The sequence below is a fragment of the Telopea speciosissima genome, chromosome 10, assembly GCF_018873765.1.
Source record: "Telopea speciosissima isolate NSW1024214 ecotype Mountain lineage chromosome 10, Tspe_v1, whole genome shotgun sequence".
NCBI lineage: Eukaryota > Viridiplantae > Streptophyta > Magnoliopsida > Proteales > Proteaceae > Telopea > Telopea speciosissima.
Genome location: NC_057925.1, coordinates 58,987,996 through 59,003,677, shown reverse-complemented (window position 1 = coordinate 59,003,677; position 15,682 = coordinate 58,987,996). Strand labels below are relative to the sequence as shown.

General features: G+C 38.7%; 3 protein-coding genes across 6 annotated transcripts; 2 read left to right on the top strand and 1 right to left on the bottom strand.

Annotated features, from left to right (window-relative positions):
- Window positions 1–327: 327 nt before the first annotated feature.
- Window positions 328–3,210, top strand: LOC122641547 (chaperone protein dnaJ 6-like). Of its 2 annotated transcripts, none has more exons than XM_043834815.1 (8): window positions 328–605; window positions 1,566–1,664; window positions 1,756–1,857; window positions 1,962–2,021; window positions 2,131–2,237; window positions 2,316–2,398; window positions 2,549–2,636; window positions 2,709–3,210. In XM_043834815.1, exons 1-8 carry the CDS (start codon window positions 501–503, stop codon window positions 2,923–2,925), a joined length of 861 nt encoding a protein of 286 aa, XP_043690750.1. In that variant the 5' UTR covers window positions 328–500; the 3' UTR covers window positions 2,926–3,210. The 2 variants fall into 2 exon arrangements, with proteins under 2 accessions (XP_043690750.1, XP_043690751.1); XM_043834816.1 differs by having other exon boundaries at window positions 331–605; window positions 2,549–2,639; window positions 2,718–3,210.
- A 3,058-nt stretch (window positions 3,211–6,268) lies between these two features.
- LOC122642700 (serine/threonine-protein kinase Nek6-like) lies at window positions 6,269–12,551 on the top strand. Of its 3 annotated transcripts, XM_043836256.1 has the most exons (13): window positions 6,272–6,775; window positions 7,349–7,415; window positions 8,730–8,795; window positions 8,992–9,038; window positions 9,142–9,187; window positions 9,281–9,361; window positions 9,448–9,490; window positions 9,627–9,676; window positions 10,523–10,604; window positions 10,705–10,754; window positions 10,879–10,952; window positions 11,064–11,115; window positions 11,198–12,551. In XM_043836256.1, the coding sequence occupies exons 1-13, from the start codon at window positions 6,654–6,656 to the stop codon at window positions 12,383–12,385; spliced, it is 1,968 nt and encodes a 655-aa protein (XP_043692191.1). In that variant the 5' UTR covers window positions 6,272–6,653; the 3' UTR covers window positions 12,386–12,551. The 3 variants fall into 3 exon arrangements, with proteins under 3 accessions (XP_043692192.1, XP_043692191.1, XP_043692193.1); XM_043836257.1 differs by lacking the exon at window positions 8,730–8,795 and having other exon boundaries at window positions 6,269–6,775; XM_043836258.1 differs by lacking the exons at window positions 6,272–6,775; window positions 7,349–7,415; window positions 8,730–8,795; window positions 8,992–9,038 and having other exon boundaries at window positions 9,448–9,577; window positions 9,611–9,676.
- Window positions 12,522–13,707, bottom strand: LOC122642702. The gene has a single exon (XM_043836259.1). The coding sequence runs from the start codon at window positions 13,561–13,563 to the stop codon at window positions 12,721–12,723; it is 843 nt and encodes a 280-aa protein (XP_043692194.1). The 5' UTR covers window positions 13,564–13,707; the 3' UTR covers window positions 12,522–12,720.
- Window positions 13,708–15,682: the final 1,975 nt, after the last annotated feature.

Sequence of the window (15,682 nt, the reverse complement as noted above, 5' to 3'; positions counted from 1 at the left end):
ACACTCCCGAATAGAGAACAATTATTTCCTTATTTTGTTTTGAAATTGGAGAGCTTTAATAGAGGGGGATTGGGGTGTGGATAGGCTCCAAAGTGGTTTGAACTCTTAACCTCTCACCCTAGGGGTAGCTCCCATTTTATTATTAATACTTTAGTTTAACTTTTTAAGCCTTCCACCGTTCCACGTGGCAAAAAAATTTCTTGCGTGATGGGTCTACTTCCGTGTGATGGTAGAATCTTTTGGATTCACGTTTTTTCCAACTGGAAAATTGGGAAATTTATTAGAAACTCCTCCGGCTTAATTAAAGTTTAAATGCCCCAAAAAACCCCCTCTCACCGAAGCATTACGGCGGGAGAAATGAAGAAAATGGCGGGAATGTTATTGCAGTAGTGAATCTATTAGAGTATAGATAGGAAAACCTTTGTTCTTTGTTTCATTGCGTATTTACACAGGAGTCATCGGATTTGTCTGTTTTACAGATCTTCTTTCTCTCCATAGAAATGGCGAAAAAGAAGAAATCTAGGGTTTCTGAAGAAAACAAAGAACACCAAACCCAAGAGGATGATGCAACCCAGTCTTCGACAAAACAGAAGAGCTTGTATGAGGTGATTCTATCTCCTTCCTTACATGGACTTGTCTCCTATACTGTATACTCTATACTACTGCAGCAGATAGTTTAATTTCTCTCTCTTTCTCGTGGAATTTTGATGCTTTCATTCGCCCTGAAGTTACGGGTCCGTGCCCTAGATTACCTGAAATGCCAAAATTCTCTGATTCATGCCTGAAGTTTTGATTTCTCTGTTGATATGTTCATAATCTGTAGACCTTTAGAGATGTTTTGGTGCTTACATCGATCGGAGAATGGGGCATATATAGTTTTGGTCAAAAATAGGTTTTGGTTTTGGAATTTAGAGGGTTTAACGGAAAAGGAGGCGCCCCATTTATCATGTTTGCTGATGGTTCTATGTTTGAATGCACGCATTCCAACTGATTTTCATTCCTAAATTGGCTGCACACAGTTTTCAGTGTAAGGTTGCAATTTTGTTACAATTCTGCAAATTATTTACAAATGAAAGGTGGGACAGAGTTGATGCATGATAAAATATACAAGTCTTATTCTTGTTGTGGATTATCCCAAAGGGTTATGTTTTAAGTCTACAACAACTCAGCCTTATCCCTACTAAATGGGTAAGCTACATGGATATTTCTCACCAATCAGCTCTATTCGAGGTCATAGTTGATACAAGGCCTAAGCGATGCATGTCTTTCCTCATCATTTCTCCTAGGGTTGTTCAATTTTGCACTTATCGTAATATATGTAAATTGAGGTTCTGATGCTTATTCACAACATCTTCTAAGATTAATGACCGGGATATTTATGCCTACGATAGTCTTTTGTGGTGGACAATTAATCTTGAAAGGGTGTATGCCTGTTGTAACCATCTCCCCTCCTAAAACTTACTGTAATTGCCAAATATTTTGTGCTTCATTTCTTCTTGGGGAAGTTGTAGATTCCAATTTGTTACAGAGCGAGAGATGGACATTACTAACCTATGCCTTTGTAGATTCTTGGGGTGGAGAGGACAGCATCTAAACAGGAAATAAAGAAAGCGTATTACAAATTGGCATTGCGTCTTCATCCGGATAAGAATCCTGATGATGAGGTGAAACTTCACCTTCTAATGATGTTATGTGTTAACTGTTGCATGTGGGGTTAATTTTATTTTGTAATTGTACCTTGTTTTCTGCTTATAGGAAGCCAAAGAGAAATTTCAGCAACTCCAAAAAGTGATATCAATTCTTGGAGATGAAGAGAAAAAGGCACTTTACGATCAGACTGGTTGTGTTGATGATGCTGTGAGTGGCTTCATAAATTATGTCCATTGTGGCATCCGTGTAACTAGTCTTTGATTTTCTGCAAATTAAATATATTGTTTTTGTGTATCTGGTTTGATTACCAGGACCTTGTTGGAGACGTTGCTCAAAATCTACATGAATATTTCAAAACAATGTACAAGGAGGTAACACCATTTTTATTTGTTTGAGAGAAACCGCAGAATCTGGTTAAGTTATTACTCTCAGGATTTTCTGGGTGCACGAGGTAGAAGTACTTGTTTTCATCACTTGCAGGTCACTGAGGCTGATATTGAAGAGTTTGAAGTGAACTACAGAGGATCGGATTCAGAGGTGAAGGATTTGAAGGATCTCTATCAGAAATACTTGGGTAATATGAACAGGTATAAGGGTATGATGCAGTCCTTTGCCATGTTTTGTTTTGCAGGGTATTGATATTCAAAGTGTTTCTTTTCCAACAGGCTTTTCTGTTCAATGCTCTGTTCGGATCCTACGCTGGATTCACATCGATTCAAGGATATCCTGGATGCTGCAATAGCAGCTGGTATGGGTTTTAAAAACCTCTCTTGGCCACACTCTTTTTTCTACCCATCCTTTTATGAAACATCCAATTCTTAGGTGTTGTTTATTCATTTCTGGATGCTTTGAAAGAGGCATAGCTAACAGTTAAACCACTTCTATCTGTTCTCTACAGAAGAGCTGAAGGAAACCAAAGCCTATCGCAAGTGGGCGCAGAAAGTTTCTGAAACACCACCACCTACTAATCCTCTTAAACGGAGGAGAAAGTGAGTCTAGCATCGATTCTCTGTTCATATGTTTTTTAGCTATTAAATTGTCTGAACTAGAATATCTTTGGAAAGCAGATCGAAAGAACAGGCAGGTGCAGATCTATTTTCTGTCATTTCTCAGCGCCGAAGCCAGAGGAAAGAACAGTTCGATTCTATGTTCTCTTCATTGGTGGCAAAATACAATGGGGGTCCGTCGAATCCTGAACCCACTGAAGAAGAATTTGAGGCTGCAAAGGAAAGGATTGAAAGTCGAAAGTCAACAAAAAAAGCAAGACGCAAGTGAACAACCAGTAACAGTCTGTAGGAGTACCTTATGCTCTAGGGAAATGTGTAATTTCTGTTGTTCTCATGAGAAACTACCCATTGTTTAAATTATCTTTCTGACAACATGGGCAGACATTTTTGTTTTTGTGCTTTCTTTGTTACATAGATGTCTTATTACAGTTCATGCTCCCATAATCCTCACTTTGGTACTGCTTGCTCCTTAAATGTAAGGGGCTGCCCACAATCTTTATTATCTCTTAGAAACTACATAATCTAATAGACCAGAATTGAATAGAATTAAAGCTAAATCTACTGGGGGTCAAAAAACAGAATTGAGGGGTTTATTTTTTTTTGGGGAGGGGGGGGGGGGTGGGTGGGGGAGGGGGAGTAGACATATGTAAGAGGTCACTGCCTATTAAATTTGTGGGTTTGGGAGAGAGGTCAGCAAGAAGTCAAGAAGTGATTCAGAGGGGTGCTTCACCTGGAATTCTGCATTTTCATCAGGGACTTGGGGATGATAATTAGGTCCATGGGGGAAGAGGTTGACAAGAAGTTAAGCAAGGGAACCAGTAGGCAAGCCTTGGCACAATGCATAAGTTGCTTACTGCAACCATGAGGTTGCGGATTCAAGTCATGGAAACAACTTCTCTGTGAAGCGGGGGTTAAGACTGAACATTTGCTCCTCCTAGACTCTGTAGTAGTGGTAGCCTCATGCATTGGGATCTTAATTAGTTGATCTGATCCCGATTCTTATAACCGTGATGAGCATTTAGTTCAAAGAAAAAATATTAGATACAAAATGTAAAGGACATTTTCATGTGAACAGTTTGCAACCAGATGGCCTCAGCCAAAGTTGAATGGAAGGAAAGTCATCTAATGGAAAACTTTATGGGTCAAAGAAATTATGTTTTTTCATGGTTGGTTTTTGAATTAAAATTAGGCAGTAGAATTCAATTTGAATAGATAATAGACATAAATTAAATTATAATATAATTAGAATTCAATTTTAAGGACCGAGTTTCCCTCCACCCACGGTCCCATTCACCGTAGGGCGGGAGAGAGTGATAAAGGGTATCATGAAGGTATTTTGAAACATACAAAACCCTAAGAGGGGTTTGTGAACAGTAGGATGCTGGGTGAACCGTATCTCTATGGGTAGAGGAAAACTTTGTTCAAATTTTAATAATAAAATAAATAATAATGATAAATAAAATAATAAATAATAAAGAACTTAATTAAATAACTAGAGTAGATTCAATTAATTATTATTATTAATATAGAAATATCCAAAAGATTTGCAAGATGTCTCGTTTTGCAAATTCCAATTCAGTGGTTTATTTTTTATCCAATTGGACACATCTTGGATGAGCAACAACAAGAGAACGATTAAGTTAAAGAGGATGGTGAACCAAAATCCATAAAAGACTTAAGTGCTTAACTAATTAACCACTTAATCAATATATTAATATTTGATTAATAGAAAAATTTTATTGTAACCAAGTAACTAGTTTTTTTTTTTTTTTTTTTTGGATAAGGCTATTCACCCAAAAAAAAAAATAGTAATTAGGTGTACTTAATTTGTCATTTGCTTTGGCAATAAAAAAGAGATGTATCGCACGTGTGATAGGGATGTTGGAATATTTGCTCAACTAATTAGGTGTGGAACGATGGAACATTTGGTATCCAAATTGATAATAAAGAACATGTGGAATTAATTTATAGAGAGCATGGTTTGGCTACATCTTGTACTCTCAAGCCGTTAGATTACAATCAAGAAGCAACATCCATATTACATATATGCCTCTTAGATTCCAATCCAACCGTTGACATCTTTGATAGTGCCTATAGATGTCGTAGTCTACCATACTGTCCTTAAAATAAATTTGTAGAATGCCGTTCTTTATAATTATTAGAAAAAAGGACAGGCATGACATTAGCGGTATATGTCTTCTCATAATTTTTATTTTTTTACTCAATAATTATGTGGGTTTCTAATAATAAATCAATTTCCACCGAAATACACTCTTTTCCTCCCTCTAAAACCCCGCTTGGGCATCGATCATTTTCTAAACTATTATTATTATTATTATTATTATTATTAAAAAACAAAGATAAGAAGTGAGCAGATTGCTTAGGCCCTTATAGGAAGTAAACAAAAAAGTAGGGGGAGGGGGATGGTGTGGCTTAATCATTAATCGTTGAATTAATTTTTTTAAAAAAGTGATTTAAAATTTAGGATGACACATACCTTCCATCTAACTCTACTTTGCACCTTTTTCTAATGTTCACATTAAGAAAAGGCAAAAAGTTTCGTATATAGCCGTGTATGGTGCATGGTTATGTTTGCAATCATTGGATAGGGATGAGGGATCGTATAATGTATATGATCATATTCATCCAATGGTTGAAAACACGACCATGCAATGTCTTATAATAGTTAAAAAGATAAAAAACTAAATGTGAAAGAGGGAATTTGGGCTCCTACCCTTTGAGTCTCTATTAGTTTATTAAAACTGCCGACAAATCCAAAAGCTGCTTAGGATTCTAATGATGGATTGTATCTAAAACTACAATTAACACACTAATACTAATTTAAAAATCAGATTTTTTTGTTTTGACATTTTCCCTTGATTTTCTTTAAAAAAAAACGTGGAACCCCCAACTTGTCCAATTTTATGGTTGAGGCTAAGGGTAAACCCTGGTTACACTAACCCACCCCATAGACTTGTGTAACAGGAGATCACAGAGGTTAGATCTGGGCACCTCATGACATTGCACCGTGTCCTTTACCGGCCAAGCTAACCTCCATAGACTCAGGTTTATTTTAACACTTTAACCCCCCCCCCCCCACCCAATTAGTACCATACCATTGGTACAAAATCAGCCGAATATCAGGATCAGCCTATGCTAATATAGATATGAATCACTTGATACAGTCAATTACGAATCACTTGATACGGTCAATTCGATACACCATGGGTAAAACTGTAAAGAATACCTCCTTCGCCGGTGGGCGAAATAAAAATCGCTCTAAAAATTGTAGCTGAGATGAAGATACTAATCATATGCATCAAATAAATTAGAAAGGAAAAAAATATCTCAAAAATGTAGCCCGGGAAATTCTGAGTCAGTATAAATGTATAATGATTTCCAAGGAATCTGGAAGGCCAAGCAAAGTCCAACTTTAAGGCACTGGCTAGAGTGGTCTCCAACATACCTTTCGACCAACTTACTCAACCTTTCCTCTTTTTATGCTTTCCATTCCCTCAATCTCTCCTCGCTTCTATCCCTCTCTCAATTAAGAAAAAGAATTTTCAGTAAAGACGAGCTTATGTAATTAGAGCCCTTGATTTGGTAATTTCTTTTGCCCTTCCCTCTTCCTTGGAATTCTTGTTTCCTTCATCTAATTATATGTTCTCTGCTTATTTGTAATGTTTATTTTTTTTTGGGTGGTGAGTATTTTGATGAATAAATGTGGAATTTAATGTTCTGAAACTCTGAGGTGTCGGTTCATGGTTATTTCATGATTTCATGAACTTAAATTTTCTCTGTCTTGATCTGACTGCCCTTAGATATTCATTTAATGCTGTTCGTTAATGAAATTAAAGCAGAAAAGGGTGAAGAAAGGAAAAAAAAGCTTTGGGGGTTGTTGCAAATACTTACAATTGACATTGAAGCTGGGTTTGGGTTTTGTGCTTGAAGGGTTTTGAGTTTGGTTTCTCTGAGGATTCGTTGAAGGTGCTTCTGATGGAGACGATGAGCGACGAAGAATCAAAATCAAAGATGGAAGAGTATGAAGTGATTGAGCAGATTGGAAGGGGAGCTTTTGGGGCGGCATTTCTCGTCCTCCACAAGACTCAGAAAAAAAGGTAAAAAAGAAAAGAAAAAAAGATTGAATTAATTGCCTCAAGAGTATGAGATTTGGGATAATCTCTGCTACTGTTTCTCACTTTTTCCTTTCAAAGTTTTGTTTGCTCTTCATCAGGTCTCTCTCTTTCTTCCACTCTCATTTACTGAAACTTATCAGTTACCTTTTAAAAAAATATTAAAAAAAAAAAAAAAACTGAGAGAAACTTCCTCTGTTTTCCATTTCAGACATTATTCATAATGCAGTTTTTGCTCTTTTTGAGAGAACATTCTCCCTACATGTATAGGCTGGTGATCCACACATTATCGGTGTGGGATGGAATCTCCCACGCTAAGCTAATGGGAGTACAGGGAGGTACCTAGTTTATACACACCGACAATGTGTACAGTCTTATTCTTATGTTTTATTAGATAGGGTTCTTTGAGTAAGCAGTATAGAAGAACGCACCAATAAAATGCGAAGAAATGATAGATAGAGTGAGACTGATCACCAAGCAGCATTTTTTTGTCCATTTATATATTTATAATATAATTGATTGATGTTCACTGTGTGATAAATTCTTTACAATTTATAGGTACGTTTTAAAGAAGATCCGTTTGGCTAAGCAAACGGAGAAGTTCAAGCGCACAGCTCATCAAGAGGTTTGTTTTTGTAAAGCCTTACCCTTTTTTGTTTAATTTTTTAAAGATTAAGATTTCTTTAAACTAATCCTTTTTAATGATTAAACGGGGGGGAAAATGTTTTTTTTTTTTTAATTTAGTAATGGAATTTAAGCATTCATTCATTTGAGCCATTCAATTTTTCCATTCGAATGGAAGATGAATTATAAATTCATAGACTGATAGGCCATCATTGTTACCACAAAGAAATAAAAAAAATGTTGTGAAGAAGGTTCTCCACTAAGCGGGGGGTAAGGCTGTGTACATTTGTCCCTCCCAAATCTTGCAGTAGCCAGAGCTTTTGCACTGGGATGGTCTTGTGAGATGGTTTTCTGAGCAAGTGGGAATATAGGAGTGCAACAATGAGGTAATTTCATGTGAGAAAGAGGGATGAGTGAAGAAGGTGCTAGTGTACCCTCCCCAGCAGCTCATAGAACCTTTTCCTATAAAAGTGTATAAGCTAACAGCAAGACCCACTGTTTCAAAAATCGGAATCGGAATCGGAATCAGTTGAACGGTTGATTTGGACCAGAATCAGCGACGATCAATCCTATCTGGAGTGACTGATTATAGTGTTTTTGGGATTAGATCGCATGGTTTTCAGATATGATGGGCTGATTCTGTTCGGCATGGACCAATTCGACCTTGAATCCGAGTTTAAGATCCTTGCCAAGACCCCCTTGGTTTTTGAACAAAGCTTCAAATGGCTCTCTTCTCCTTACTATGTTTAAACATCTTAAAAACCTGAAACTACCATCAACATGCTTAGATCATGGAGTTAAGAATCAAGACCATACACAGATTAGAGTTTAAGGTGAAACAGAAAACATAATTGCCCTGTTTATCCACTTAATGCTTAAACTCAGCTGAGTTATCTTGGTATTGAGAACAGATTCGGTAGTGGCACCCGATCCCTGAGTCCAATAAATCTTTGGCTTAAACTAATTGATTGAACTTTATAAAAGCAATCTTTAGATTTTGTTTATTTTCAAGTAAAAACCACATAAAAAGGATAATTTCTGGGTAAATCAATATAAAAGACAAGATTTTATTTGAAGATTTTCCTTTTCCATGATGTCTACCCGAATACAAATGAAGAAAAAAAATCCTTTTATGTTGAAGACTTTATGTTATTTCTAGAAAAAGGGTTTTTTTTTAAAACATTCCAGAACTCTTATAAATATGAGCAACAGATACTTTTTGTCAAATTATATGCCAAGTTAGTACCATCTCAGTTTTATCCAGCAAATCCATGGGGTTTAATCCACTATTCTCAATAATTTATTTATTTTGCAGATGGACTTGATCTCAAAACTGAAAAACCCATACATCGTGGAGTATAAAGATGCTTGGGTGGAAAAGGTAGAATCTTAGCAATGTGCAGTATATTGCTTAGCACATAGCAGAAGTAGAAACTAAAAGAGTGAACATGGCCAATAATAATTCTTATGTATCTAGATGTGAAAATTGTAAGGAAAAATAAAATCATTCCAAACAATTCTATTATAGATTCCAAGTTCCTTGCGAAGTTAATCTGGGTTTATTTTTACATATACAGGAATGCTGTGTTTGCATAGTGACAAGCTACTGTGAAGCTGGAGACATGTAGGTCATTCTGCCTCGATTTTTTTCTTTCTTTCTTTACTCCTTTTCGGGGCGTGGAATCATGAGAACGTGCACCGACTTATCTTAAATTTTTTATGATCAGGGCTGAGATGATAAAGAAAGCTAGAGAAAAATTTTTCCCTGAGAAGGTGAAGATCAAGGAAGACAGTGACTTGAATTTCCACTTCTTGCTGTCAATGCTAACACCTGTTGTTACTTGTGTTAACTTTTTTGTTATCCAGAAGCTCTGCAAATGGCTGACCCAGTTGTTGCTTGCCGTGGACTATCTGCACTCCAACAGGGTCCTCCACAGGGATCTGAAGGTATATATACTCTCAGTCTCTCACACTAGTTGGGAAGAAAAGTTCAGCGATGAATCATTTTAACACATGGTTTCTGTGATTCTCAGTGCTCCAACATATTTCTAACAAAAGACAATGACATCCGCCTCGGTAAGAAGGCATTCTCTCTTTCCTCCCCGCCCTCTTCTTTATAAAATACAACCCAGATTTGGCTTAGTTTTGCTTACATATATTAGTGTTGGAATCTTCTATGTAGTAAGCAATCTTTAGACATGTGGTTCTGCAGGTGACTTTGGACTTGCGAAATTGCTGAGTGCAGATGACCTTGCTTCCTCGGTATGTCTGTCTCTCCCCTCCCATCAGTAGTTCTATTACAAATCATGTGAAAAATGTAACATTTAAATGCTTTTCAGAGATAAATTCTGACCATGAGTTCCCATAAACCACCAGCATGTAAATTCCTCTGTGGTGGATGTATCTCCTAGCTGATTCACATGGACATTTCTTGCTGCCCCCCTATCTATCTCAATTATATCTAGAACCTCCTAGCTATTATTCTGAGTGTAGATGCCCATACATGCATATTGATTATCCTCCCAGCTAGGTTCGGACAAGAACCAGAACCATGTGGGTATTTGGAAGTGCTTGGACTGCATCAAAGTGCCTAATCATCGCGCTGATTGGTTCATTGCCTCCATCCTCCTGTCAGCCACATTGGGTTTTCATTCCACTTTAGCCTATTCCTTATCCTTTTCCCAAAGATGTGGACTTTACTATTCTTGGAACCAATATCTCTAACCAAGACCATAAGCCTGTGTAGTGGGTTGGGATGAAATGACAGCAGGTCTCCTAGAAGACATCTGTTCAAGTGCTTCTTCAGTTCCAGTCTCTCTGTTTTTCGAAACATAAATTTCAATAGTTGCAATGTTAATAGACACCATGATAGCAGGATACTGTTAAAAACATACATTTTGCTTCCTATATACTGTAATCCGCCTTTATAGTGTCCAAATCTTTGACAGAGCTCTGCACCATGTATATGATTTTCTTTGTAACAACATTTGCCAGATGGTTATTAATGGAAGTTATCAAGCTCCTAATGAGTTTTTGTTTAAGCTTGCAAATGCTAATGGTGAACACAACTGCTTGTACAAACAAATTTATGGTGTATATCTTATGTAGGTTGTGGGAACTCCAAACTACATGTGCCCTGAGCTCCTTGCAGATATTCCTTATGGCTACAAGTCAGATATTTGGTCACTAGGTGAAAACTATGGTTGCATGCTTCTATTTTCATTCTCTAGATATGGCAACTCATGGATGCCTGGTGGCTTCCTAGAAATGACATTTTGCTACTTTATCAGGTTGCTGTATGTTTGAAATTGCTGCACATCAGCCTGCATTCAGGGCTCCTGTAAGTCTAGACTGCATTAGATTTCTCAGTTCTCCAAGTTTCTGTTTGTGGTTTAGAAAAAATCACATCTTAGTTTCTCATGGAACTAAAGCAAAACAAATTTATTAATAACTAAGATGTACAGGATATGGCTGGATTAATCAACAAGATAAACAGATCCTCCATTTCCCCACTCCCTCCTGTGTACTCCTCTACATTGTAAGTCTCTTGGTCCCCAAAATCATCATTATTCTTGGTAACCTTTCAACGAGTAAAAACTTTTGTTTCAATTAATAGGTCAATTGACATTGATGGCTTTCTGCAATACAGGAAACGGTTAATCAAGAGCATGCTGAGAAAGAACCCAGAACATAGACCAACCGTGAGTTCAAAGCATTTTATCTTATCACTTTGTTGCCATCACTGATTCTGATACATACATTTCTCCTTTTATAATGTAATAGGCTGCAGAGCTGTTGAGGCATCCCCACTTGCAACCATATCTGACTGAATGCTGTGACCCGTCTCCTGTTTTTCTTCCTGTAAAAACTGCAAATAACTCGGGGGATAAACCAACTCAAAACCAATCTTCTAGTAGGTCTAATGCTGGAAAGGACGGCAAAGGCAGAGAGTCCAAAAAAGATGCACCAAGAGAGATGATAAGTATTAGGGAGATTGTCGCAAACACTGATGTCTGGCAAAGAAATCTACAAGACATAGATAACACAGACACCAGAAAGGTTGACCCTACAAGCTGTCCTGAGGAAAAATCTCACAACAATGGGAGTCTGCAAGGAGGTAGTAGTGACAGTGAGATGACTGCACATAGTGGAGATCAAGTCAATGCCAAATGTTTCCAACAAATGGAAACCACTGACACAGAAAGCACCTCACTGAGTACAGCAATTAGTAATAAAAAAGATGAACACTGGGAGGATCCCTCTCCCGGACATTCCCTGTTAGCAGAAGACGTTGATATGAAGACAAAGGGAGTTATCACGGAGGATGCATCGACACAATGTGCCTCAGAGAATCTTGGGCTGGAGCATATAGAGGGTGAGGATACAAAACCAAATAACATGCCCAGAGGAGCATCATCCATTGCAGTTTCTATAGGTCCAGTTGCATCTCAAGATGACGAAACATTATCATCAGCTAGGGAAAATGTTAGCCATAACACAGACGTAGCAACACATATCTGCTCTTTGAAGCAAGTGGAAAAACTTGACCACTCTCCACCGTGTGCTCCCCCAGACTTCACGTCATCGGGTAGCACATTCAGTGAGGATGATGCAGGGCCAAAGCCAGTGAAACATGTCCACCATGAGAAAGAAGGAAATGGTATCATCCATGAAATAAATTGGGTTACCAACGACATGTCGCTGATGAGTACATTAACTGCTCCAAATGGTGATGATACAAAGGCTGAGTTGGATAATCACAGCCGGCAAAGAGCTGATGCTCTTGAGTCCCTGTTAGAGCTATGTGCCCAATTACTTAAACAGGATAGGATTGAGGAACTTGCGGGCGTGCTGAGACCATTTGGAGGAGAAGTTGTATCATCCAGAGAAACAGCAATTTGGTTGACAAAGAGCCTAATGACTGCACAGAAATTTAGTGGGGCAACCTATAACCCAAAGCCTGATACCTGAGACTGTACTTTAATATATGTATCAGTGCCGCCACACACAATAGATTTTGGATTTTTGAATTAGACAACTATTACCTGCAATGTATCCCACATTTTCACCCCAACCCAGAGCTGGTTTGTTGTAATTTGTAAAGTTCTTTGTGTTGTATTTTCTGTTGATTTGGAGGTTCTTGATTTGCTCACTGAAGCTGAAGCAATTGTGTTGCAAGAAATCATTCTACAACTTGAACTGAAGTCCAGAAAGTATTATATCTTTTGAATTGAAAAGAAGACGTTATTAGTAAAATTGGGCAAAGAGATATATTGTAATTTACAATGTAAACTCTTTATAATAATTCATGTTGATACCGCAGTATACAGTAACCCAGCCGACATGCCTACAGCACAAATCAAGGAAACACTACGTACTCGCACAAAGAAGATATTAACATTTTTAGTTATCTGAAGACATAGAGTCAGAATCTGCAACCGTCCTTGTTCTTCCATCTTCCTAAAGAAACACATTGGCTTCAGTGATCGCCGCAAGAGGAATGCCAAAGAGAAGGGGAAAGCAAGAGCCACAAGACTCTGAATTGAGACCTCTGTAATTGGGGAAGATCGAGTAATGTAAGAGATCCAAGCTCCACAGCCGAGCTGGACAAGACCCAGAAGAGCAACGGTTCTGCTTAAATCAAAGATGCTCCTCATAAGTCCTTCTAACACTTGTCTGGTCTCATTAGCAAGAGCAGAGAGATCGCGCTCAACCGTTGGGCTTTGGATCTCTTGGTTTTTGAATTCAGAGTTCTGACTAGGGTATTTGATTTTCTCCGAGTTCGTATCATCAGAAGGTGTTGAGAAAAATCTGAGTCCAGTAATAGGGTCTCTTGGTATCTCCGTCAAATGACGAGAGGGGTTGAACTTAGTTGCAGAGCTTGAGTAAAATCTGAAGAAACTTGGATCATTGTTCAGGGGTTTCTCTAATGGCGCCTTAAGGGACTTACAAGGCGCGGTAGAATCAAAGAGAGAAGTAATCAAATGGGATCGACCAGATATAGGGCTCGAGTAGTCTGGTACGGAGAGCTTTCTGCCTCTGAAATGGGTGTCAGAGGGAGAGCAAGAAGCGGAGGTAAAAGGCTTAGAGGAAGAGTGACAGGGTCTGATAAGCTTTGTTGTGAATCTGCGAACGATGAAGGTAGCCATTGTTGTTGGGCTCTTCCTTCTTCTTCTTCTTCGGTGGCTCTTCTTCCGTTTTTTATAAGGATGTCCGGAGTCCCGGAGGGAACGTGGGTTTGGAAAACCAGGTGCGCAATTACTTTCCCTGAAAAACCCGGTGGCTGCGAGCGAGACTGCGGCTGCCGCCCCTAACATGTTTGATCCTTGATGTCTCTTGAAATATATGACCATGCAGGGAGCACGGCGATGCCAATGCCGATACTAATTACCGATGCCTCAGTTCTTCAATCTCGACTCGAGACTTAATAGATGCTATCGTCATCCATGTTTTGGGAGAAAAAGAACGTTACCTGGTTGCAATTTGGATTCCCTCTGCTGCCCGGCAGCACAGGCAGGGCGTGGATCTTATCCGGGCAGCTTGCTCGAGCAGTGGGTGGGGCAATCGTTTTGCCCCTGCCTGTGCAAGGTTGTACGAGGGTACGACGGTCACACGGCTGCTTCGATAACAAAAGATCATGATCTTACCTGGTTGCGTGGCTCCTGCGATGAGACATAAAATTGTGTGAGAATATTGTGTTGCCTTCGTGAAAAGGTAAAAATTCTGTCCAAAATCATATTTGTGCGTACGTTTTCATTGGCCAATGCATACATGCAGACTTTAGGGGTTTTGTGAACCGTAAGATGGTGATTTTTTTTTTTTTTTTTTTTTTTTTGTTAGTAAAAACAATTTATTAACGATGAAACAAAGTTTTGATAAATCTACAAAGAGAGGTAAAGAAATACAAGGAGGGGGGGATTCATTCTATAAACAATGCAACTGAGAGGCATCACCAATGGATGCTAGTTAATCAGCAACTCCGTTCGCTTCTGTGCTGAGGGGTGTGCCTGAAAAGAACTATTGCAAATAATGGGAATGATGACCAGCAGTCATTGACTAAAGCCGAAATCCTCCAAGGAATGATGTTGAATTTGCGAGTGAGGATATCAATGACCAGCAGATTATTACTCTCGATGATCAAAGAGGATATGGTCATATTTAAAGCAGTAATTAAAGCATGTCTGACCGTCAAAGTTTCTGCAACCAACGCATAATTGAAGCCAATTCCCAAACAAAAGCAGCAAAGGAACGACGAGGTGTGGAATCTGCATATTCCGCCAATACGTACGATGGGGGCTGACCGGCTGAACCTTCATTCTACGGTGAAATGAAACCGTCCTAATGTATGCATCTTACCTCTTTAGTTTTCAAGAACCTTCTTCCTACAAACTTCAAATCTTATTTTATTGGACCGAATTTTCCCTTCTTCACCCATGTTATCATTGATTGGCCTTAGATGGGGTGCCATAGACTTGTGAAGGGTATTTCAGATATTCAACAAATAAGGGAGGGGGAGACAAGGAGTACTAATAACCTTGGATTCGTAAGTGTTTCCTTCCTTCATTCACGGTTAAAAATTAAGACGAAATTTTGCTGTTATACTTGTAACAGGAATGTTCCTGGTACAAGGCTGGCAGTCAATCCGAATTTTAAAACCCGATCATGCCAAAGAGATCTTTTTTATTTTAAGTAACTCATAGATAAAGAGGAATATGGAAAGACATTTACAACAATGAATCTATATATACTATATTACAGAAGCAGAGCCGGTGTGGAAAAAAATAAAATAAAATAAGTGCAACCACTCGTATCTTGGCCGGAGAAGGAGAAATCGCCGGAGAAACACAATAAAATCTGGCAGAAATATAATAGATAAGCTCACTACAGGAAAAAGCCGAGGATACAGAACAGGAGGGAGAATCCAACAACAGCACCCGACACCGACGAAACACAGGCCAATCCGGAATCCATCGACTGTGTTGGAGCAATCTCCTGAGCACTCACTGCAACAGCCGAGAGAACCACTACCATTAACATCAGAATTGACGCAGAGGAGATCTTCACCAACGCCATCATTGCCACCGACTGGAAGGAATAGAAGAATGACGCCGACGACGAGGAGAGGGAAAGGGCAAGGGGGTTGGGTTATACTTTATAGATCGAGGACGTACGATTCGCAACGGGAACAAAATTAAACTGGAGTTGGTGGGTCCTACTAATAGTCCTACAAGTGTGACACGTGGCAAGGCAGCTTAGAGAGAGTTTGGC

Bases quoted from the DNA above. Each gene is read 5' to 3' on its own strand.
- LOC122642700 (XM_043836256.1), top strand. From the start codon at position 6,654: ATGGAGACGATGAGCGACGAAGAATCAAAATCAAAGATGGAAGAGTAT. The intron at 9,677-10,522 runs GTATGTCTGTCT...TATCTTATGTAG, and splicing joins CAGATGACCTTGCTTCCTCG to GTTGTGGGAACTCCAAACTA. The intron at 10,755-10,878 runs GTAAGTCTAGAC...TAAGATGTACAG, and splicing joins AGCCTGCATTCAGGGCTCCT to GATATGGCTGGATTAATCAA.
- LOC122642702 (XM_043836259.1), bottom strand. From the start codon at position 13,563: ATGGCTACCTTCATCGTTCGCAGATTCACAACAAAGCTTATCAGACCC.
- LOC122641547 (XM_043834815.1), top strand. From the start codon at position 501: ATGGCGAAAAAGAAGAAATCTAGGGTTTCTGAAGAAAACAAAGAACAC. The intron at 606-1,565 runs GTGATTCTATCT...ATGCCTTTGTAG, and splicing joins AACAGAAGAGCTTGTATGAG to ATTCTTGGGGTGGAGAGGAC. The intron at 1,665-1,755 runs GTGAAACTTCAC...TTCTGCTTATAG, and splicing joins ATAAGAATCCTGATGATGAG to GAAGCCAAAGAGAAATTTCA.